This window comes from Trachypithecus francoisi, unplaced genomic scaffold (genome assembly GCF_009764315.1).
Source record: "Trachypithecus francoisi isolate TF-2019V2 unplaced genomic scaffold, Tfra_2.0 Lachesis_group7, whole genome shotgun sequence".
Classification (NCBI taxonomy): Eukaryota; Metazoa; Chordata; class Mammalia; order Primates; family Cercopithecidae; genus Trachypithecus; species Trachypithecus francoisi.
In genome coordinates, this window is record NW_022681472.1 from 29,158,098 (window position 1) to 29,182,063 (window position 23,966).

Consider the following 23,966-nt stretch of genomic DNA (forward strand, 5'->3'; position numbering starts at 1 on the left):
TCTGGATATCTAGACTTATTATAAAGTTAATATGAGGAAAAATTTAAATTTGACTGCATTAAAAATTACTCTCGTTCTTCTAAAAGCACTATTTAGAAAGGAAAGTCACAACACAAGGGAAGGTATTTAAAATGCCATATAACTACAAAGGGCTCGCATCCAGAATATATAGGAGGTTCCCATATATCAGTTTTCTAAAAAACTAGCACAAAAATGAGCAAGAAAAGTGAATGGGCAATCCATATCTGAAAAGTTGAATTGTTTTATCAGTTATCATTTTGTTTAAAAAAAATCAGAAAGTTTCAATAATAGCTTCATGCCACTTTAATACATTTCACAATGACAACAAAATTCAGTTTTCAGCTATATAGCGTGATACTCCTAACCATACTTTTCTTTTTTGTCTCTTGTGTAAAATCATAATATTGGCTATTTCATCTGTCCCAGAACATACAAATTCCCATTTGGTATCCACACTTGAGTACTGTTCATCATTTATTCTTACCTCCTTATTTACAGTTTTTGTGTTATTATTTCCAACACTACTTTTAAGTTTAAGTGAACCACGCAATTTTAAGGAACTGGGAGAATATACAACAAAATGGTAACGAAATACAAACTTAAACATAAACAATGTGCAAATGATATAAAAAAGGAGCTGTACTCTCTTTTAACAGAGTTTCAGTAAAGACAAACTAAATGACAGTTCATATAGTGAAACACTGAAAGTATATTCCTTACAGAATTTCTGTAACAACTATCACAAATTGTATAGTTTAAACCTGTGAAATATTTTTTAAATATTTCATTGCCTTTTCTTCTGAAACTGGAAACCACCATATTGTGACAAATCAGAAGTAGTCTTTGGACTTCACGCTGAGAAGGACAAATCTAATATAGTCAGACCAGGTACTTACAGCTAGATGAATACACACCACCTGCCATAACAGTGTCTGCCTCAACATGGCAGGCCCTAAGGATAATCTACTCAAACCCCTGGCTAGAGTTACCTCTGCTACCTGTTATCTTTTCCAATGCTTGGTTTGTTCCCCCAGCTTCATCAGTCCCTATGTTGTTGCTGGAATCCTTGTTAGTGAAAAGATTTGGTCAGTTATGTCAGAAGCTTCCTCTACTGCTCTGAGGCCTGGTCTTGGACTTGTCAGCTGTAATGCTGTTCCCATCCCTGTATTCACCTTCTCTCTCTATCTGCTAGATTTCCATCTGGCCTATTCTGATACCTTCAGGACTAACTTATTCTAAAACAAGTGCTTCCCAGATTCATTTACCCATTCACCCAGCCCTTGCCTCACGCAAACTTTAATAATCCCATGGTTGAATAGTTTGTAAGCAGTTATCCCAGAGTAATTTGTTAACAGAGAAAGACCACATTGCCAAAGGACTTTCATTCTCTGCTAATAAACACAACGGTCACTCAAAACATCACTTTATTATAAAAGTTAAGTAAATATATAAATTTCACAAGTCATCTTCCTTGAGAGGTCACAAATTTTATAACTATTGTAAATATAATCTCTACATTTAAATGTGAATTTCTTTTTTTTTTTTTTTTTTTTTTGAGGCGGAGTCTCACTCTGTCGCCCGGACTGGAGTGCAGTGGCCGGATCTCAGCTCACTGCAAACTCCGCCTCCCGGGTTTACGCCATTCTCCTGCCTCAGCCTCCCGAGTAGCTGGGACTACAGGCGCCTGCCACCTCGCCCGGCTAGTTTTTGTATTTTTAGTAGAGACGGGGTTTCACTGTGTTAGCCAGGATGGTCTCGATCTCCTGACCTCGTGATCCGCCCGTCTCGGCCTCCCAAAGTGCTGGGATTACAGGCTTGAGCCACTGCGCCCGGCCTTAAATGTGAATTTCTATCTGCAAAGAAGCTCAATTATTTTACCATGTAGTAAATTTAAGACTGCCAAATCTTTGTCTTTAAATTTAACAGCTCATTCACATGAATCAAATCCTCAAAAACCTAAGAAACTGAAAAGTTCTGAAATAGAATTTACCAAAAACTTAATTTTTATTTATTTTTTAACAACCTGGTGATCTTAATCACAGGCTGAAACATTAGTATCACATAATAACACAGTGTGCTGATATGCAACTTGGTTTACTTATCATTATTTTCTGTTTGAAAGATTAAAATACTCCTCACCAAAAAAATGAAAAGCTTTAAGAAATCTGCTTTGGAATAAAATACCCAAATAATGTCATCGGAGGTTTTCTTTATGTAGTAATCAACATAAGTAACTGTATCCATTTTAAAATATATAGACTTTTTCTTTGGTAATAGATAAAAATGAGCATCTCATCTCTAGATATTTTGCTTCCATATTCAATTATAACAAATGATAACATTGCCTAAGTAGTTTATACAAAAGCTGTTACTTTGATAAAATTGCTGCAATACTGTAATGAATCCACTGGGGCTTCCAGAAGGGGAAAAAACGTATGAATTCAGTGCGAAAACATTTAAAAGCACAGCCAAATGTCCCCATTTGACTAGAATGTTTATGAATACCCATAAAATGGAAGCTGGCCTAAGATATGCTAAATTCCTCTTTCAAAAGGGGTACTCAATACACTCTGTAGAAAAGGATTTGTTTAATAAAGCCAAAGCCAGTTTATATTCCCAATACATGTCTAAAATTCAAGAGACTTTTTTCTTCAAGCTTTGGCATTCAAAGTCTATGTTCCAGAATTCTTCAAAGCTAAGAATGTTAAGGAAAAAAATAGTGAACATATTTTACCAGTGAAAATAACAAAACAATCATGTGCTGGATCCTAATAACATCTTGACAATAATGTGATCACTAACCAGAGAATTCCCCTCTTTTTGGATATCTGGGTTCCCAGGAGTGACTTATCTATGACTACATTATAAGTTTATGTCTCCAACAAAAGCCGTACAGGCAGGAAGGCAGGCAGCAAATATCTATCAAATGTTTATTAAGGTCCTACTGTTTATGAACCACTGTATTGGGTACTGAAAGATAAAGAAATATGGAGATTATAAATTGGGAGGGAAGGCACAACTTAGCTGTACACTGAAAGTTAGTCAATATGAGATACTGTATTTGAGTGCCAAAATGTCTGCCACATGGTCAGCACTTAATGTTTTTGATTTTATCTAAGTTACATCAAATGTGAGATCCTTGGATTTAACTAAAAAGTCTCTTTGACTAACCAATTATTTAAAAAACAGTTTGGGACTAAGCACAGTGGCTCACGCCTGTAATCCTAACACTTTGAGAGGCTGAAGCAGGAGGATCACTTGAAGCCAGGAGCTCAACACTAGCCTGGGCTACATAGTAAAACCCTGTCTCTATAAACAGCAACAATAAAACAACAACATTTAATCAGCTGGTCATGGTGGTGTATGCCTGTAATCCTAACCTACTCAGGAAGCTGAAAAGGGAGGATCTCTTGAGCCCAGGAAATCAAGGCTGCAGTGAGACATGATCATGCCACTGTACTCCAGCCTGGCTGACAGAACAAGACCCTGTTGCCCCACCAAAAAATAAAACAAAACATTAAAAACAGCTTGGGGAAAGTAATAATTTAAATATAGACTGGGTATTAGATGATTCTAAAGAATCATGTCTAATGTACGAAAAGCTTTCGTATTTCTTAGAAATATACACTGAATATGTAACGCTGAAATGACATGTAGTTAGAAATTATCTTTGAAATACTTCAGGAAAAGAAGAGAGAAAGGAAGAAAGAGAGGAAGAAGAGAAAAATTAACAGCTGAATCAAGTGAGGCAAAAATCTTAGTAACTGTGATGTTTGAGTGATGGGCATATTAATGGTCCATTACTATTCTCTCCCCACTTTTGGATATGTTTGAAATTGTAATAAAAAAGTAAAAGAAAAATTTCTTAAGACTGGAGTTTGAGCTGGCAAATGAAGATGAATAGGTAGGGGTTGAAAAGGAGAGCATTTTAGGCATTCTACCTCATTTCTAGCCCATCTGCCAATACACTAGCAGCCATTCCTCGATTTTCTTGGCTACACAATACAGCAGTCAGATCTCAGCAATTCTAAGTGCCTCAGCCCCCACCATGGTTAGCTAGCCTGCTTGCTCTCTTTTTCTAACTTTCCTGACAGTCCACAAGCTCAGGATTTTGACCCTGATCCATCTACTACATCTATCCTTCTAAATTTTGTTTCTAATTCCATGTGTCTCCAATTCCCAGTAGTTAATAGACTCCGGCTACAAAATGTAATATAAAAAGTTAAGAGATACACATTAAATGATAAACTCCATGGTAAATAACCTGTATGAACTCAGAGTCCCTTGAAAACTTAGGTTGCCTATTGTAACATGTCCTTGACACTTGAATGTTTCCCCCAAGGTAGCAGGTCAGCCTGGATAGAATGAATGCTTTAACTGGAAACAGTTTTACTTTCTGCTATGAAGTCCTAGTTTGCCTTTCACCCGTATGTCTATTCCATCCTGGGGATTTCTAAATCTTCTCAGTCGTTTTAGAAGGTTAGAAATACCTGCATCACAAATTCTCGACGTCGAGGCATTCCTCTTTCTGAAAGCAAAACATAATCTGGCTCCTTTTCCTTTTTGGCCTGTTGAATTTGCGCCAGGCGGCTAATAGGGTTCATCCCTTGGCCATATTCTGGTCCAGCCTAAAAATTAATTTAAGAAAAAGTTTTAAAATATGCTTGTGAAACTTGTTATTGAATCCTTAAAAAAAACGGTGCTTCTTCCCTCCACCCCCACACCCCAAAACTGTGACTAGAAAAATGAGTCATTTATGAATATTTATAAAGGAAAATCATAAAATAGACCTGTAACCAAGGCTTCTATGGGACGTGGAGCTTAGAGGTATTAATTGCAAGCTGGGTCAACTATGCTTTTTAAATTGGGCAAACTCTTCAGTATACCAGAGGTGCTTCACAACTTCTGTTCATCAAGAAACATCAAAAAGAACATAAGAAGACCAACCATGAACTGGGAAGAGATATTTGCAATACGTATTATTTTATTTTATTTTATTTTTTTTTTTTTGAGACAGAGTTTCACACTGTCACCCAGGATGGAGTACAGTGGTGCAATTGCAGCTCACCACAACCTCCGCCTCCCAGGTTCAAGCGATTCTCGTGCCTCAGCCTCCCAAATAGCTGGGACTACAGGCGCGCACCACCATGCCCGGCTAATTTTTATATTTTTAGTAGAGATGGGGTTTCATCATGTTGGCCAGGCTGGTCTTGAACTCCTGAGCTCAGGTGATCCCACCAGCCTTGGCCTCCGAAAGTGCTGGGATTACAGGTGTGAGCCACAGCACCCAGCCACAACACACATAACTTTAAAAAGACATAACCAGTATCCAAAATATATTTTTTAAGACTCCTAAAAAGTATTAAGAAAAAGAGAATATAAAGGGGAAATGGGCAAAAGAGATAAATAAATATGTCACATAAGGAAAAACTCAACATATGAAATGATAACCTCTAGGACACAGAAAATACATATTAAAAACTTCAGTAAGATACTATTTCACACCCACCAAATTAGCAAAAATTAAGAAGTCTAACAGCCCCAACTGGTGAGAATGGGGAGTAACACAAACTCTTATAAAACACTGGGAGTACTATAAATCGGAAAACAACCTGGCAATGTCTAGTAAAGCCTGAGATGGTACATCCTACCCCAACCAGCCTATTCCTAGGCACATATATACCCTAGAAAACCATAACCCATGCACACATATATACAGGAATATCCACAGATGAATTATTTGAAATAGAAAAAAAAACTGCACAAATATTCATCAACAAAAGAACAGATAAATCACAGCATGTTCATATAATGGAATGGTATACAGCAGTGAAAATGAATTAATTATTGCTACATGCATCAAGATGAATGAATTTCAGAAAGAATAGTAAGTAAAAAAAGCAAGCACAGAATAATATATATAGTATATTGTATGTAAAGCCCACTAAAACTACAAAATACTGCTGAAATTAAGATCTAAATAGTCAATATATCATGTTCACAGATCAGAAGACTCAACAATAAGATGTCAATTCTCCTCAAAATCCCAGTAGACTTTTTTCCTTTTTTTGGAACGGAGTCTCACTGTTGCCCAGGCTGGAGTGCAGTGGCATGATCTCAGCTCATGGCAACCTCGGTCTCCTAGGTTCAAGCGATTCTCCTGCCTCAGCCTCCCAAGTAGCTGGGACTACAGGTGCATGCCACCAAGGCTGGTTAATCTTTGTATTTTTAGTAGAGACAGGGTTTCACCATGTTGGCCAGGCTGGTCTCAAACTCGTGACCTCAAGTGATCCTTCCACCTCGGCCTCCCAAAGTGCTCAGATTACAGGCATGAGTAACCGCACCTGGCCCCCAGTTGGCTTTTTAAAATTTAATGTGTAAACTGACACTAAAATTCATATGGAAATGCAAAGGACAAAGAACCAAAACTTTGGGGGGGAAAAAAAAGACTCAGACTACCTAATTTCAAGATTATAAAACTATGGCATTCAAGACAGTGTATGTAGTATTGGTATAAAGACAGACAAAGGGACCAATGAAACAGAATACGTGCCCAGACACAGATACACACACACACACATGGTCACATGATTTTCAAAAAAGGTACAAAAAGAATTCAGCGGGGTAGTCTTTTCAGCCAATAATGTTGGGACAATTGGCTATTCATATGTAAAAAGAAAAAGGAAAAAAAAATCTTCAAGCCAAACCTCATACCATTTATAAAAATAATTAACTCAAAATGTCTCACAGATGCAAATGTAATTTCTAAAACTATAAGACTTCCAGAAGAAAAATTTTTGTACCTTGGTTAGGTAACAATTCTTAGATATAACACCAAAATCAAGTTCCATGTAAAAAACTAATAATAATAAAACAAAACAAAAATATAAATAATAACATAAATTAAATATAATAAATCTTCAAAATCAATAACTTCTGCTCTTTGAAAAAGACAAGTCACAGGCTTGAAGAAAATATCTGCAAACTACATATGTGATAAAGCACCTGTATCCAGAGTGTATAAAGACCTCTAAAAATTCAATAATAAATTTATTATTATTTGAAATAAGCAATTAAAATTTATTAAGCTGGTAAAAAATTTAAATAAACACTTCATCAGGCCTCATGTGACAGTAAACACATAAAAAATTCTCAGTATCATCTGCCACAGAGGGAATATAAATTAAAACCAAAATAAGGTATCAATACCCATGTATGTGAACATCTGAAATTTTAAGAACTGACTATGCTAGGTGTTAGCAAGGATGTGAAACAACTGGAGTTCTCATACACTGCTGATGAGAATTTAAAAGAGCACAGCTGCTACAACTTTGAAAAACTAAAGTTGACTATATACCTACTAAATGACCAAGCCATTCCACTTTGAAGGATTTACCCAAGAGAAATGAAAGCATATGCTCTTAAGATATATACACAAACGTCCATAGCTGCTTTATGAGTAACAACCAAAAATTAGAAACAGCCCAAATATCAAATATCCACTGACAGGTGAATGGATAAACAAGTGGTGGTATATCAATTCAATGAAATATTACCTGCAAAAAAACAGAACCACCAATTCATGCATGCAATAATAAGGATGAATCTCAAAATAATTATGCTGGGTTAAAGAAGCCAGCCAAAAAAAGAGTGGTTTCTTAGCAAATGAAGGTAGAAGATTACAAAGGAACATGAGGAAAATTCTGGGAGGAATGGATAGATTCATTATCTTGACTATGGTCATGGTTGTACACATGCAAACAAATATGAAAACAAACAGTGCACTTTAAACATGTACAACTCATTCTATGTCAATTATACCTCAATAAAGTTGTTTAAAGGAACTAAACAAATAACATTTTTTAGAAAAACAAACACAGTAGAACTGTAAGGTAGGAAATGGTCATACAAACTAATGATAGAGGTTGCCTAGGGAAGATTGCATGAGGACGTGATGGAAGAGGAGCACACAGAGAGCTTCAAAGCTTATTGAGAAATGTTTTATACTCAAGTTGGGGAGTAGGTCTTTCTCACACTTAGTATGCTTTTTTACTTATACACAAGTTTATACACAGCTTTTTGCATGTATTATAACATAAAAGCAAAAATTCTTGGAAACCAAATGGTCTTTCTGCACATGAACTTTCTTCATGTATTTTTCCTAGAAATAAGTTTGCATCTATTATATGGTCAAAACTTTACTTCCACCTATGAAAATTTATTCTTGTCTCTACTATCAGTAGAGACATGGATAATCACTCTGTTACAGATTACATGTTACACTAAACTTATGTAAAAGCCACTGTGCAGTCTTAGCTCTTCCAGATGATTGCTGCCATTTCGTCCAGACAATTTCTAGTATGGTGCTCCAGGTACAGCCTCCAGGCAGATCTCTCATGGTCTTTCAAACTAAGTTTAGGATTTTGGACTTTATCCAAAGAGTAAGAAAATTACTAAAAGATTTTAAGCAGAGGTATGATATGATTAGACAAGTGCCTCTAAAAGATCATACTTTTTAAACGATCATTTGGTGTCAAGAGTACTTGTAGTCAGTTAAAACCTTAACTGTAGTAGTTCAGGTTAAGAGATGACTGTGAGTTGGACCAAAGAGTGGTAGAAGGGATGGAAAGAAAGGAACCAACTTAAAAAATATTAGGTGACGAGGCCAAGCACAGTGGCTCACTCCTGTAATCCCAGCACTTTGAGAGGCCAAGGCGGGGCGGATCACAGCGTCAGGAGTTCGAGACCAGCCTGACCAACATGGTGAAACCCCGTCTCTCCTAAAAATACAAAAATTAGCCAGGCGTCGTGGCCCATGCCTGTAATCCCAGCTGCTCAGGAGGCTGAGGAAGGCAGGAGAATCACTTGAACCCAGGAGGCCGAGATCACGCCACTGCACTCCAGTTTGGGCGACAGAGCGAGACTCATCTCATAAAAAAAAAAAAAAAAGAAAAAAAGAAATATTAGGTGACAGAATAAATAGGACTTAATAAGTGATTGGACATAAGGGGTAAGAGAGAAGTTAAACGCCAGGTGTAGTGGCTCATTCCTGTAATCCCAGCACTTTGGGAGGCCAAGGTGCATGGATCACAAGGTCAGGAGTTCAAGACCAGCCTGGCCAACATGGTGAAACCCCGTCCCTACTAAAAATACAAAAATTAGCCGGGCGTGGTGGCAGGCACCAGTAATCCCAGCTGAGACATGAGAATCGCTTGAACCCAGAAGGCAGAAGTTGCAGTGAGCCGAGGCAGCGCCATTGCACACCAGCCTGGGCAACAAGACCAAAACTCCATCTTCAAAAAAAAAAGAGAAGTTAAAAATGACCCCCAGCAGTTTCAGCAGCTGGATGTTAGTGCCAGTCACTGAGATAAAGAACGCTGCAGGAGAAAGAGGTTTAGAAGAGAACATGATGAATTTGGGCCCAAATTTGAGGCACCCGTGAAATAGTAAGTGGAGATGTCTAATAGGCAGTGCAGAGCATATGGTATTCGGGAATCACCTATTTAAAGATGAAAGTCAACACCTAGAAGTAGAAGAACAGCTTAGGGAAAGAGGAGGAAAAAGACAGAACTTCACTGCTGCAATGGTTAGATGAAGGGAAAGGAAAGAGCAAAAGAAACTTTAAGCTTTTGATAAAATACTGGTTTCAACTTCTACTTATATCCTGAAAAATAAAAATTAAATACAGGGCCGGGTGTGGTGGCTCATGCCTGTAATTCCAGCACCTTGGGAGGCCGAGGGGGGTGGAACACGAGGTCAGGAGATCAAGACCAGCCTGGCCAACATGGTTAAACACTGTCTCTACTAAAAATACAAAAAAATTAGCTGAGCGTGGTTATGTGCCTGGTAATCCCAGCTACTCGGGAGGTTGAGGCAGGAGAATCGATGGAACCCAGGAGGTGGAAGTTGCAGTGAGCCGAGATCGTGCCATTACACTCCAGCCTGGCAACAGAGCGAGACCCCGTTTCAATTTAAAAAAAAAAAAAAAAATTAAATTAATTATAAGGGGAATCAAGAAGGACTGATGAGAAAAGACAAATCCACATAATAATTCCTAAGTCTAAGATTGAGATTCCAATGAAAAGATAAAGAGAAGCTCTGCGTCTAGTGCTAGAAGGAGTATGCCCAGTTCATGAAGATGTTAAATAAATAGGAATGTGTTTCCAGTGGTATACTCTCTTTATTTCTGTTTAATTTGACTCAAAGAATGTCTCTGAGTTCCAAGGAAATTATTGTTGATATAGATTGCAATGAAAAGAATCAGATACATAAATCTAATTTAGATAATGATGGAGTTCAGTGTACATTAAGAATTGCTTGGGGCTGGGTGCAGTGGTTCACGCCTGTAATCATAGCACTTTGGGAGGCCGAGGTAGGCAGATCACTCGAGCCCAGGAGTTTGCGACCTGCCTGCACAACATGGCAAAACCCTGTCTCTACAAAAAATACAAAAAATTAGCTGCGCATGATGGTGTTGTGCCTGTAGTCACAGCTACTTGGGAGGCTGAGGTGGGAGGATCACCTGAGACCAGAAAATCAAGGCTGCAGTGAGCTGAGATCCTACCATTGCACTCCATACTGGGCAACAGGGGTGAGACCCCGTTTCAAAGAAAAAAAAAAAAAAACTCTGGGTGGCCAAGGCAAGCAGATCACTTTAGGTCAGGAGTTCAAGACCAGCCTGGCCAAGATAGTAAAACCCCATCTCCACCAAAAAATACCAAAATTAGCTAGGTATGGTGGCATATGCCTAGTCCCAGCTACTCTGGAGTCTGACATGGGAGAATCGTTTGAACCCAGGAGGCAGAGATAGCAGCCACACGAGATCATGGTGCCACTACACTCCAGCTTGGGAGACAGAGTGAGACCCTGTATCAAAAAAAAAAGGGTGGGGGTGGGGGAGGGAATTACTTGGTTTCTCACTCTGACTGAAATGAACTACCAGCACCTTTGACAATTAAGTTATTCCTTGGACAGCAAATCTTAAATCATCATTCTATATACCAATAAAGACAGTGTTGTAATAACTGTGTCCAGAACATTTGATCTCTAAGATTAGAAAGCCCTCTTTGAAGTCTCGTCTTATAGAGGAGAACTACATTTAAAAACAGAATGTAAACACAAAGACATTATCAAGGCAGTTTTACATGTTAACAGGATAACCCTATACAGTGAATCTGAAAATCCAAAAGTTCACAGTTAACCAGTATCAAATGGGCACTGCAGTCAGATGTGACAACTGGATCAGAAAGCTGACTCTGCTACAGGATCCTGGATAGGTTTCTTAAATATAAAGGGACTAATCTGTAAGATGGAAATGAATGCTGGATCACACAGTGATTAAGAGGATCAAATGAGACAATGTGATTGTTTTATTCCTTTAAATAAAACCAAGGCAAATGATCAGATATTTTTTCTGCTTCCATTGAGTGTAAGAAACTATAGACCCTCAATGTATAAGCCACACAAGGAAGTGAGGAAAACGCTGAAAATCAGGATACTATTCCAGCTGACATATTATAAGGTATGAACATAAAATTATCTAGATTCCAACTCATTATACACATTGTTCTCTCAAAATGATCTTACATTTCACAAAGTATCCACAAGCTTTATTTTAACATAAGACAGACATGGCAAAAGTAATTCCAAGTGTGATGTATATGAGGAAAAATGCAGGAGGCTAACCTAGTCTGGGAGTAGGAGAGGACCAGAGGAGTCCCTAAAAAAGTCAAGTTTATGCTGAGATCTGAATGATGCATCGGAAGGAAGTTATGGGATAATACTGCTTATATACTGGAAGCAGTAGCAAGTAATTGAGAATTCAAAATGTTTCTCCTGTATCCCACCTCTGGCGAATAACATTTAAATAATAATCTTGCTTTTAATAGCTATAGTTAAAACAAGAGTTAGATTTATATCCTACTATAGAAATGTACAGATCTTTTCTAGCCTAACAATTTATTATTATTATCATTTTGAGATGGAATCTCATTCTGTCACCCAGGCTGGAGTGCAGAGGCAGTGATCTTGGCTCACCTCAACCTCTGCCTCCTAGGTTCAAGTGATTCTCATGCCTCAGCCTCCTGAGCTATAGCTGGGATTGACGCTTGCCACCACACCTGGCTAATTTTTGTATTTTTAGTAGAGACCAAGTTTTGCCATGATAGCCATGCTGGTCTCGAACTCCCAGCCTCCAATGATCCACCCACCTCAGCCTCCCAAAGTGCTGGGATTACAGGCGTGAGCCACTGCGCCCAGCCTGGTTTATTATTCTTAATTTATCAAGATAAAACTTAGTTAAATAGATTACACAGAAGTTATGTGACCAGTTTTGTGCCACCATTCCAACATAAAATGCTGTTCTTCCATCTTAGAAAAGCCATAGATTTTTATATATTAATAGATTTAAGAAAACAGTTCATGGACACATTCACATAAACATAAAATGTGAATAGGCAGTATTAGATACAAAATACCAATAGTTAATATGCGCTATTTATTACAGTATTTGCATTATCATTAATAACAATGAATACTTAATAATTACTAATGCATTTTGTGCATTGTTTCAGTTAATACTTCTAACAATCCCATACAGCAAGGTCAATTACTATTCCCACTTCATACATGAAGAAATATTTTTAAAGTTAGGTAACTTGCTCAGGCCACAGGGATTCATACTCAAAACTGACTGCAAAGGTCATTCTCTTAATAGCTATATTCTACTCCTGACTGTGTAGGAGGAGCATATGAATGAAAGTGCCAGTCCTCTTTGGAACCACTATGACTCATGATAAGTAGAGCTATTTGCATTTATTTTTAGTCTATCTTACATATAACATGTAATTCCAGTTCATGGAATGCATTACCTACTACATCTTCTAAGTGAAGTAATGTCAGCATTCATTAAAAACAAGTATTTAAGTAGTTATTTTTGTATATATGTATGTATGTATTTTTAAATAAAACAAAGGTACAAAGGTATAAAACCTGTAAAAATACCTAAATTGTGCCACTGTGCAATCAAAACAAATGAAATCCATTGAGATTAAATATATTTCTTATCTGTAATCCTTCATTAGTACAGCCTAATCAGAAGAAGGCTGCTAAATCAGTGAGGCTGAGCCAGCAACTGAAATGCTGGCAATTTAAAGCTTTCTCTGGAAACACAAAACTCTAGCTCCAGACATGTCATACATGTCAAGCATTCACGGGCACTGTCCTCTACTAAATGCTGATTCATCTCATTCCTCTCATATTTACCTTTTTTCTCTTATTAACGTAAATAAATTCTGACCCAATAAAAGAGTCACAACATCTTGAAAAGCTGTATGCTCTATATTCTTCTTTCTCAAGGTATACACATCTGAATGAATGGCAACAAAATAAGACCATCTACTTCATAAGGTTACTATGTGGATTAAATGTGATTAAAGCATGCAAAGTGTTGGGACAAAGTCTGGCACATGGAGTGCTTTATGATTTCCAGCTGCTGCAGCTATCAGTGTTAGTATTAGTCATATGATTTTTTTGTATGTATCCTGTTACCATTTCATGATATCCTAAGAAGTTACTATGTAACAGCTTTGTGTGCAGAAAGAACACTGGATTAGACAGCAGTTCAGGTGGTTCGACATGACTGCTGAATAAAAATGGGCAAACTCTTTGAACATGTTTTGTAAAATCTTATTTGTAAAATGAGGGCTAACATCATCTACCTTACACAGTCATGAGGAGTTATAGTAAAGGTGACATGAATGGGGAAGCACTTTTTAAACAACAAAAAATATATATAAATACCTAAGATTATGATTATTTGATGAACAAATTCAGGTGCACAAGTATTTAAAAAGCAAAACAGAACTGTCATTAATTTATAGTCACATGTCCTGCCCTGATTTCAGGACTGTATATAATCCGTAAGTTCAGGGACCTGACTTATAGAAAAATGCTTATCTATAGCTACTATAATATTTACTTAGTAAAACTGATGTTCACAAACACAAACTTACCTTTACTATTGTTTTAGGGCGTTTTTTAAAAAATAGTTTTGGCTTTTCCACCACAGGAAGAGGTGGAAGTTTTTTAAGCTCCTGTAAGACGGTGGTCGCAGCGCGCTTCTTGGAGAGTTTTTTGCTATTTCCTTCTCCTTCTGCAGAGAACTCTCCTACTGACACTCGAGTAACAAAGCTTTTCATATGTGGTGGTCCACTTTCTTTAACAACCTATTAAATACAAGTAAAATATTAAATAACGGATAGGCACTTAAGATGTATTCTTATAGTATGACTTAATTAATATTCATATCAAAACCAAAATTAGTATTATGCCAAAATTATAGTATTTCTTTAAGAAAGCTATTATGAAGATATTTTATTGGGACTATTTATGACACTTGATGCTTAATACAGCTGAAACAAAAGAAATCTAAATAAACACATTTGATTCACAGTCAAAATGATTTTTTATTAGTTTAAAACTGATAATTCTAATTACAGTTTCTCCATGTCTTATGGAGCACAAATTTAAGAACATCAAAAATACCATTAGAGGCCGGGCGCGGTGGCTCAAGCCTGTAATCCCAGCACTTTGGGAGGCCGAGACGGGTGGATCACGAGGTCAGGAGATCGAGACCATCCTGGCTAACACGGTGAAACCCCGTCTCTACTAAAAAACACAAAAAATTAGCCAGGCGAGATGGCGGGCGCCTGTAGTTCCAGCTACTCAGGAGGCTGAGGCAGGAGAATGGTGTAAACCCAGGAGGTGGAGCTTGCAGTGAGCCGAGATCACGCCACTGCACTCCAGCCTGGGTGACAGAGCCAGACTCCGTCTCAAAAAAAAAAAAAAAAAAAAATACCATTAGATTAGATACCATATTAGATAGGCCATCTAGAATGATAATTTGTATATAATTACATATATCTAACTTTCTCCTATGTATGAGTAAATTACTGGAGAAACCTTTAGTTCTATAAACCACAAAGCACCGTGCCTGTGGAAGCCTCTCAAAAACAGTTGATGGATGAAAAGTAAGCTGTTTTTGTTAGGGATGTCAAAGGCTGTTTTATAGAAAGGGAATTTTATTCTTGTGGCATGATTTTAAAAAGGTAAGTAGGTATGCCAAAAAAAATCCTAGCTTTCTAGAACAATCAGTTATGGATCTGTCAACTATGAATGTAATGTTACTAAACCTTGTTTAATCTGCTCTCACTTTTACACTATGCCAGCTTTTGGAGGAAATACGTCTTCCAAATCCTGAGGACTCAAAACTTTAGTCTCCTTCAAAATTCTGACCTACAGAAGATGCCCTATTTAAGTAGTTTACTATTTAACATTACACTGAAATTTTGTCTTCTAATATTGGATACTAATTAGGAAAAGGAATGAAAGCACCGCAATATATCAATAAGGTGACATTATTAGGGATAAGGAATTTATCATAAGCATACTTTCCAAGTAATTTAGGTTTACTAGTTGAAACACCAAAACTGTTTAAACACTTTGATGGACATTCTTCTCAATTTAAATATATAGATAGATAGATAGATAGATAGATAGACAGACAGATAGATATAGATTATATATATATTTTACTGACTTAATAGAGAATACTAAATATTTAACCTTTAATTGTTCACATTAGATCATCATTATAAACATCAGATATCCTATGCCATAATATATTGATGTTCCCAAGAACATCTAAGAATAATAAAACTGTCTGTTCGTATTCACTGTAGCCTTTTTAAAAAATCCCAATAATTTTTTAGTATAAGCACAAGTTTTCCAAATTTTCCGTATCATTTCTTGCTGGACCAGTAGGCTCTCAAGTACATTCTCTCCCTGACTTCCCCATTTTGCTGCTTTTAACATGCTGTGGACTGACAACTGAGATAATGCAACTTGTCAGAATGTGTCCAAGAGAAAGCTAACAGTTTCTCAGTCCAACTCAAATGATCCTGCCAATGAGTAAGATGTGGGAGCTTTCTAGTAGGTGAATGTCATACAATGTGAGGGAAGATTATCCACAACTCTTTCAGCTTATTTCCTGGTTCTTGCCTACTTTCCAGACATAAGTTGTAAAATTAGTGACCTCTTAATAAGGGAAGTATTATGACAATTATTTTTTTAAGTTTTCTTTTTTGAAATTGCACACAATTTTATGAATATATTTGCGATATATTTATCTAGCTGTAAAGTCAAGAGTTGCTTCATTACATCTTACTTCTTGGTGATTTTGTTAGTTGAGGTTAAAGTTAAACATACTTTGGCCTCCACACAATTGAAAAAAAATTGGATATTAACATATGTGTCACTAAATCTTAACTTGAATAAATTTAATTTAATCCTCACTAAATCTTAACTTGAATAAATTTAATTTAATCCTATTTAAAATACCAAATCCTATAGGATACCACAAATTATCTACACTCAGAAAATAACTTTTATAAAAATTGAAATATCATGTATACAAAAGGCTTAATACAGAAAATAAAAAAATCAGAAGGAATCTGTGTTATCATCATGATTTCTATTTTCACCAGGGCTTAGATCATTTCGTTATACCAGGTTTGAACGTACAGAAGCACATTAACTCTTGCAGGATACTAGTATACCAGTTAGTTTTATTTGTTTGTTTGTCTGTTTGTTTAAAATAACCAGAGCAAGGGAAAAAATGGGAAGATCTCTACCGAATACATACCTCAAAACTGACAGGCATATTTCGCTTCAGAGCAATTTCAAACACTAAGCTGATCTCAGACTTATTTGCATCTTTGTCATCATCCATATCCTTTCCTGATTCACCATTCTAAATCACAAAAAATAGGATAACACTGAATCGTGACATTATAACAAACTTTACTTTTATTCTACAGTCAAGATGGCCTATTCAAATTACAAGAAACAACAAACTATAGACTGTATCTGCTGCATTGTCCTGTAACCACAGCAGTCAAGGGCTTTGCTGCCAGGCTTTTTGTTACTTGGTTTTTAGTTTGTTTTCCTTGAAGGAAAAGCATTTAATGCAGACTGGAAATCTTTTACTCAACCATACACTAATTTGAGTTTAGCCTACATCCCTAGACCTGGCTCTCTTGTTTTAAAGTTCTCTACCCACCCAACCCCCAACACCCAGGAATTCCCCCACCACTGGTGTTCTAATGTGATCTATGAGGATGAAGTTACAGAAAGAGTACAGGATGCAAACCGGGAGCATCCTAGTTGGAGATCTATGTCTGGCACAGGCCTCGGTTTATCTTATTCACTTATTTAACACATACTTCTGGAAGGCCTCATATATGCTGAACCCACTGTAACTATTAGAGAGAAAGAGACAGTATTCCTGCTGTCAAGAAGTGTATGATCTCATGGGAAAACAGATCAAGAAATAGACAGGAGCTCTCATGAAAGAGTACAAGCAGAAAAACACCCAAGTCTGCCATTAAGATAAATATCAAAGGAGAAAGAAACAATTGGTTTGGGGAAAGGAAAACTGTAGAGTTTGAACTGTAGGGTAAGTAAGAAGCTCACTATGCTGCCGAGCGCGATGGCTCACACCTGTAATCCCAGCACTTTGGGAGGCCGAGGAGGGTGGATCACAAGGTCAGGAGATCGAGAACATCCTGGCCAACAGAGTGAAATCCCATCTCTACTAAAAATACAAAAAATTAGCCAGGCGTGCTGGTATGCGCCTATAGTCCCTGTTACTCAGGAGGCTGAGGCAGGAGAATCGCTTGAACCTGGGAGGCAGAGGTTGCAGTGAGCCGAGATCCCGCCACTGCATTCCAGCCTGAGCAACAGAGCGAGGCTCCATTTCAAAAAAAAAAAAAAAAAAAAGGAAGCTCACTACGCTATGTATAGGACATGCCTGAGCTACAGATACTATTTTGAAGTCAGTCAAGAAAGTAGCTGAAGCCAGGAGAATGAGTGAGATTACTCAAGAACAGACTCAATGTCCTTATTTGTAAAACAAAGGAGGACTGAAAAAAATCTGTAAAATCTCTTCCACTTTAAATCCTTGATTCTATATTCACACAATGTAATCTATATTCAATAAACATAGTATGAAATATAAGCCAAATCAATGTTATTTCTCTTCCTCATATACATCCCCAAATCCCCAGTTGCCTGGGAAGCGAACTCAAAGGAAGAATCAAAGTTCTGAAAGGTATAGTCATCCTGCAGGAACACATGAAGCAAGTATAGTAGACAGTCTGAGACGCAAATCTTAGCAGGTCTTCACTCTAGTATTCTTCCTAACAGAACAGTTTATTTATTTTAATTATAAAATGCACTGATTTGTTTCACTGGGAAAGTAGAAAGAAGAGACTGTCACATGCACCAGCACCACACCTGAGGCAATCTTTCTGGAATAGGTTCATTCTGCAATGCTTGGAGGGCTTTCATTGCAGCATTGTGTCTAGCAGCTTGTCGAGTCTTTCCTTCCCCAAAAAATTCATTATTTCCTACAGTGAGCTGAACATAAAAGATCTTAGGCACTGGGCAATGATACCTAAAATAAGAAAATAAAAACATTAAAGTTAGCTTAATAAAACCACTCTATAATCATTCACAAGATTTATTTCGTTTAAAATGATACCAATTATATAATGTGCTATACTCAATAAAATTTTAACCTCAAAAATATACTTTGATAAAATGTGAGTCAATACATCTATAGATAATAGCTTATACTCATCTCCATGAAAAACATATATAGAATACAACATTAAACACAAAATAATACAGTAAAAATTATTTAATTATATCACAGGAGACTTCCTGGTGAGAAGTTTTTGGTCAGATTTTGACAGAAGTAAGTGAACAGTCTGGTGAAGCTGCAATAGAGGCTGGGTCAGGCAAGACTGTTCAGGCGACAACATGTAGATTACTGTGCTTTTTGCAGAAGATAATTATGATTAGAAATACAGGAGCAGAGAAATGGACTGAGTACAATGCAAAGTAATAAGGAGAGCAGATTCAGCAAAGGAATAGGAGTTTAGGCCAATTCTTAGGCAGGAAGTGTTATATTCATACATTTTATGGTGACTGAGGTAATGAGGCTAATGACATGTGACTAAAAAGCTGCAATAATGCAGATATGAAGAGATAATAGAGGCTGTAAGAAGAAACAAAAAAAACCAAAAGAAATTAAGGAGAAAAAATTAAGATATGTGATAAAATCCATTAATTCAACAATTATTTATGGAGTGTCTTCTATATGACAGGGGACTGTGACAATGAACAACAACACTTAGAGTAGCGAAGATAAACAATAAGAAAAATATGTAGAATACCTAGTATGCTAGAGAGAGATGTAAGAAAAAGTAAAGAGGAAAGGGTTCAGAAGTGTCAGGGAGGTAGGTTTTAGATAGGGTGGCCAAGAGACGTTCCATTGAGAAAATATCAATTGTGTAAAGACCTGAAATAAGTTAGGGAACAAGCCATGCAGATATCTGGAACAGTGCATCTGAAGCAGAGAGTATACCAGCAGCAAGGGCAGCGAGGCAGGAGTGTGCCATGCATGTTCAAGTAACTCGGAGGAGGCCTCTCTGGCAAAAGTTTAGGGAGAGAGGAAAAGCTAGACGAGTAGAGGTGGCAAGATTCCACAGGGCCTTCCCTACAAATTGCTGTAAGCATCTTTTATCCCAAGTGAAATGACCAGCCACTGGAAGGTTTTGCACAGAGAAGTGACATAATCGGATTTATCTCTTGAAATAACCATCTGATTATTATTTTGAGGACACACTGTAGGGGAACAATGCTGGAAGCAAGGATATCTAATAGGCTACTGGGATAATCCAGGGGAAAAGTGACAGTGGCCTGAACTAGGGTGTAGCAATGGAAGTAACAAGAAGTCATTGTTTCTAGATGAATTTTGGAAGTAGAGATGATGGGTTTACCCAAAGACTGGCTATGGAATATGAGAGGGGAGTCAGGGATGACATCACGGTTTTGGAACTAAACAACTGGAAAGCGGAGTACCCATCTATTGAGACAGTGAAGACTGAAAAAAGAAATGGGTTTGCTGGGGGTGGATTTCAACAGCTCTGTTTTGGAGATGTTCGATTATTAGACCTATTAGACACCCAAGTATAGATGTCAAGTGAACAACTCAATTTATTAGTCTGGACTTCAGCAAAGAGGTCCAAGGTAGAGATAAAATTTGGGAATCATCAATATATAGGCAGTATTTAAAGGCATAAAACAATGAGAACTCTGTGGGAGGGTATGATAGGAGAAAAGGCAAGCAAGCACGATGTCCTTCCTGAAAGCCAAATGGGAAAAAAAGTCTATCAAGGAGAAGGGAGGGATTAATTGTATCTAATGCTACTAACAGGTCAAGTAAAATGATGACTGAGAAATATGACCACTGAATTGACCAACTTAGCAAAATAAACAGAATCAATTTTGATGGAATGGTGGATTTACAATTGCAATGCTGAAAAAAATTAGTTAAAAATCACTCCAGTCCTTAAAAATGTTTGCTTCCAAGCAAAAAGAAGTCCAATTGAGGTCCTACTATATTTTAGATAATTACTGCACATCCAAGTAGTGACGCTCTATGTTCAACCTGAGATAAACTGGAAAGAGCCCATCATGTAAGAATTCACCAGGCAGATGGGACTAATCAATGAAGGTTTACTGAAGGTGAAGAACTAGAAATGCTGATTGGTACTGAAAATGCAGATTTGTGAGGCAATAATTGAAACCATGCAAGTGGATAAGCACCTGGAAAGGGTAAGTGTAAAGGAATCAAAAAAGAGCCTAAGGCTAGGAACTGATTAATGCCTATGATCAAAGCTCAAAGGAAACAATAGACAGCAGTGAAAGAGATGAAAAAGGGTCAAAGTTAGAAAAAAAATTACAACACAATGTCAGGGACAGGAGTAATTAACAGTGTCAAATGAAGGAGAGGAATTCAGAGTATGAAAAAAAGAAAAAGTTGCTGTTTTAAACGCTTAACTTAAAATCAATTTTCTTGAACTACAGTTTTCTATTAATTTAAGATAAAGCATTTCAAATGTGTTTTTATAAACAAAGATTAAAAAGCATTAAAAACTACAATATTATTTGCTTTTTGGTTACAATAACTAAATATTGTGTACTGGAGTGCACAATTTCCTATCATCTATTTTATTTTAATCCCTTTAATGCAGAAATTTATTTTAATCCCTTTAATGCAGAAATCTGACAGACTAATACGAATAACGCTGGTCATTTTCACTTTGTATTTCACAAAATTCAGTTTTCCCACCTCCACAGAACTTTATTTTTAACTGGTGCTACTGTAAAACTTTAAAACAGACAATTTGACATCAGAAATTTACTCCTGAACTGAGATCTTATATGGCAAACTTTCACCATAGAGCAAATGTTTACAATTAATTATAAACTTCTGAAAATAGAAGGTCCACAACTGAAATGCTAACAGACCTTTAACTACAGTAGAGGGAGTGGGCGCCACTATAATCACTAAGGCCTGCTGACAATTACAAAACTCATTTTGGTTTGCCACAGAGACAAACAAAATTTCTGTTCATTATAACTTTACTGGAATATGATGTCATAACACATAACCATACTGAAACAATCTGCTGATTTTCTGGCCAAAATATTAATTGCACACCAAAGAGCCCTTGGGGCCTCTCCCTTTTTGGTCATCAAATATGGCTCAATGTATGTGTATGTGCATGCATGTGGATATATATATATATAAATTACATTGTGTAAGTATCAGAGGAAAAATTAAGTATGTTGCATTTTTAACATAAAACGTAAAAATTCTAGCACTAACAACAGGAAATACCGAAACTGGATGCCTGACTTATTTCATTCTGTTTCACTTTATCCTCTTACTTAACAATGATTCTTAATAATATACCCCACATGGTTTGAATACCTTATATATCACATCTCCTCATACCATCATGACAATCAAGATTAGCCAGAGCACTCTCATTAATTGCATCCAGATTGAATTACAGGGGAGATGATGCAGAATGGTTTTTGTGTGATAGGTCTGGTCTCAAAATACTTATTTCCTTTGGTAAAGTAATACCCAAAATTTATTAACTATAAAGATTGATACGTTCCTTTTAATGGATTTCCTTCTACTTTCACTTATTTCACATATTAAGCTCACTTTTGGTAAGGTATTTGATATGGTTTGGTTGTCTCCCCACTCAAAATGTCATCTTGAATTGTAATCCGAATTGTAATCTCCATGTGTCGTGGGAAGTACCTGGTTGGAGGTAAGTGAATCATGGAAGTGGTTTACCCCATGGTATTCTCATGATAAGGAGTGAGTTCTCACAAGATCTGACGGTTTCATAAGCGTCTGGCATTTCCCCTGCTGGCACCCATTTCCTCTCCTGCTGCCCTGTGAAGAGGTGCCTTCCGCCATGATTGTAAGTTTCCTGAGGCCTCCCCAGCCATGCAGAACTGTGAGTCAATTAAATCTCTTTTCTTTATAAATCACTCAGTTCAGTCTCGGGTATTTCTTCATAGTAACATGAGATCAGACTAACAAAGTACTTATAATAAGTGATGTACATATTTTTACAAATTAGCATATTTACCTAAGCAGATATAGCTATTCTTGAATAATTTTTCTCAAGTAGAATTTTGTGGACAATGTTTAGATCCCCATAATGATTACTGTTAAAAGATGAACCAAGAAAACTCACCCATCCAAGTTATTTAAGTTTCAGGGTCAAATGGTTGAATTTCTTTTAAATCCCAAAAAAGTCTTGGGATTTGAAAGATCCTACTTTCATCAGAATTATTTTCCATGCTTGTTAAAAATGAAGATTCCTTTGATCCAAGCCTGATCTGCTGCATCAGAGTTTCTGAGGAGGGAACCATAATTTTAAGCTGCCCTGCTGACTCTCTGCACGATAAAGGTCCAAGATTATCACCACATCACACAATGTGGCCTATGTGACTTGGCAATTGCTTCCAAGTCCATTCAAGAAAGAGACCACACACATTGCTTACTGCACAATGGTTAGGTCTTTCATATCTCTTTTTCATTTAATCCTCACTACAGCCTGGTAAGGCAGGAGATGTCCCCAAGGTCACCTTAAGAGGTAACAAATGTCCCCAAAAGAGTTGCTGGGAGTCAAATTTAAGTCTGCCTAACTGCAGAGTCCAGGAAACTCCATATGGAATTTCCTAAAAATCTGCTTTATCTTCTTCCATTTTTGTTCATTTTTGTTTACTAAATTGTCTATCTTCATGGAAGGCCAGAGAAACTAATGCAAGGGATCTAAACTAAGGCCCACTAATAGACTTCAGCGATGTTTTATTGAGTCAATGGCTGCTGAAACAAACAGACAACCATGACGAAACACTGTGTTTCTGCAGCATGTCAGATCAAAGAGACACAAGTGCATGATGTAAAATCGAAGTAAAACATCAAAATGATGAGCATTGTGTGCCACATTACCTAACAGCCTAAATCTGACAAGCGCTGCTTGCAAGGCCTTTTTATCTCCATGTCTCCTTGCCTTCTATCTGCTGGAAGTCTTGCAAAAAATAAATAAAATCGTAAATAAAATAAAATAAAATAGAATCTTCCTTTCCTTTAGATCCCAAACAAGTCTTGAGATTCTGCCTATCTTCAAGATACCACAAGTCAATACAACAGTAAAGAAAGAATGTATACTGGTTCCTTTGATTTAATACTTGACATTCCTTATAGTTTTCCTGAGTAAAGGAAAGATTTTACATTCACTTATATTTGACTGTTAGTTGTAGCAACTTTTTATACCACATGTCCTTGCCATCCTCCCTAAAGTTACTTCATTTAATGCCTTCTTTATGGGCTCATTTTGTATTATCTTTCTAAACAACTAAAATCCCGTATGTCTTCCCTATCATTCTGTGACTGTTTTATTCTCCAACATCTCCACTTTCCTAAGCATCATTTTTACAAGGTG

General features: G+C 36.9%; 1 protein-coding gene and 1 pseudogene across 19 annotated transcripts in view; one reads left to right on the forward strand and one right to left on the reverse strand.

Moving 5' to 3' along the window:
• Positions 1-23,966, reverse strand: part of STAU2 (staufen double-stranded RNA binding protein 2) — a 345,902-nt gene that overhangs the window by 191,484 nt on the left and 130,452 nt on the right. For all 19 annotated transcript variants that reach the window (XM_033202823.1, XM_033202811.1, XM_033202820.1 and 16 more), the window contains 4 exons: positions 18,376-18,535; positions 16,724-16,831; positions 14,034-14,246; positions 4,512-4,649 (listed from right to left, as the gene is read on the reverse strand). In XM_033202823.1, the coding sequence (XP_033058714.1) occupies positions 4,512-4,649; positions 14,034-14,246; positions 16,724-16,831; positions 18,376-18,429 (513 nt within the window). In that variant the 5' untranslated portion in view covers positions 18,430-18,535. The remainder of the gene's footprint in view (positions 1-4,511; positions 4,650-14,033; positions 14,247-16,723; positions 16,832-18,375; positions 18,536-23,966) is intronic.
• Positions 20,707-23,966, forward strand: part of LOC117079582 — a 33,275-nt pseudogene continuing 30,015 nt past the window's right edge.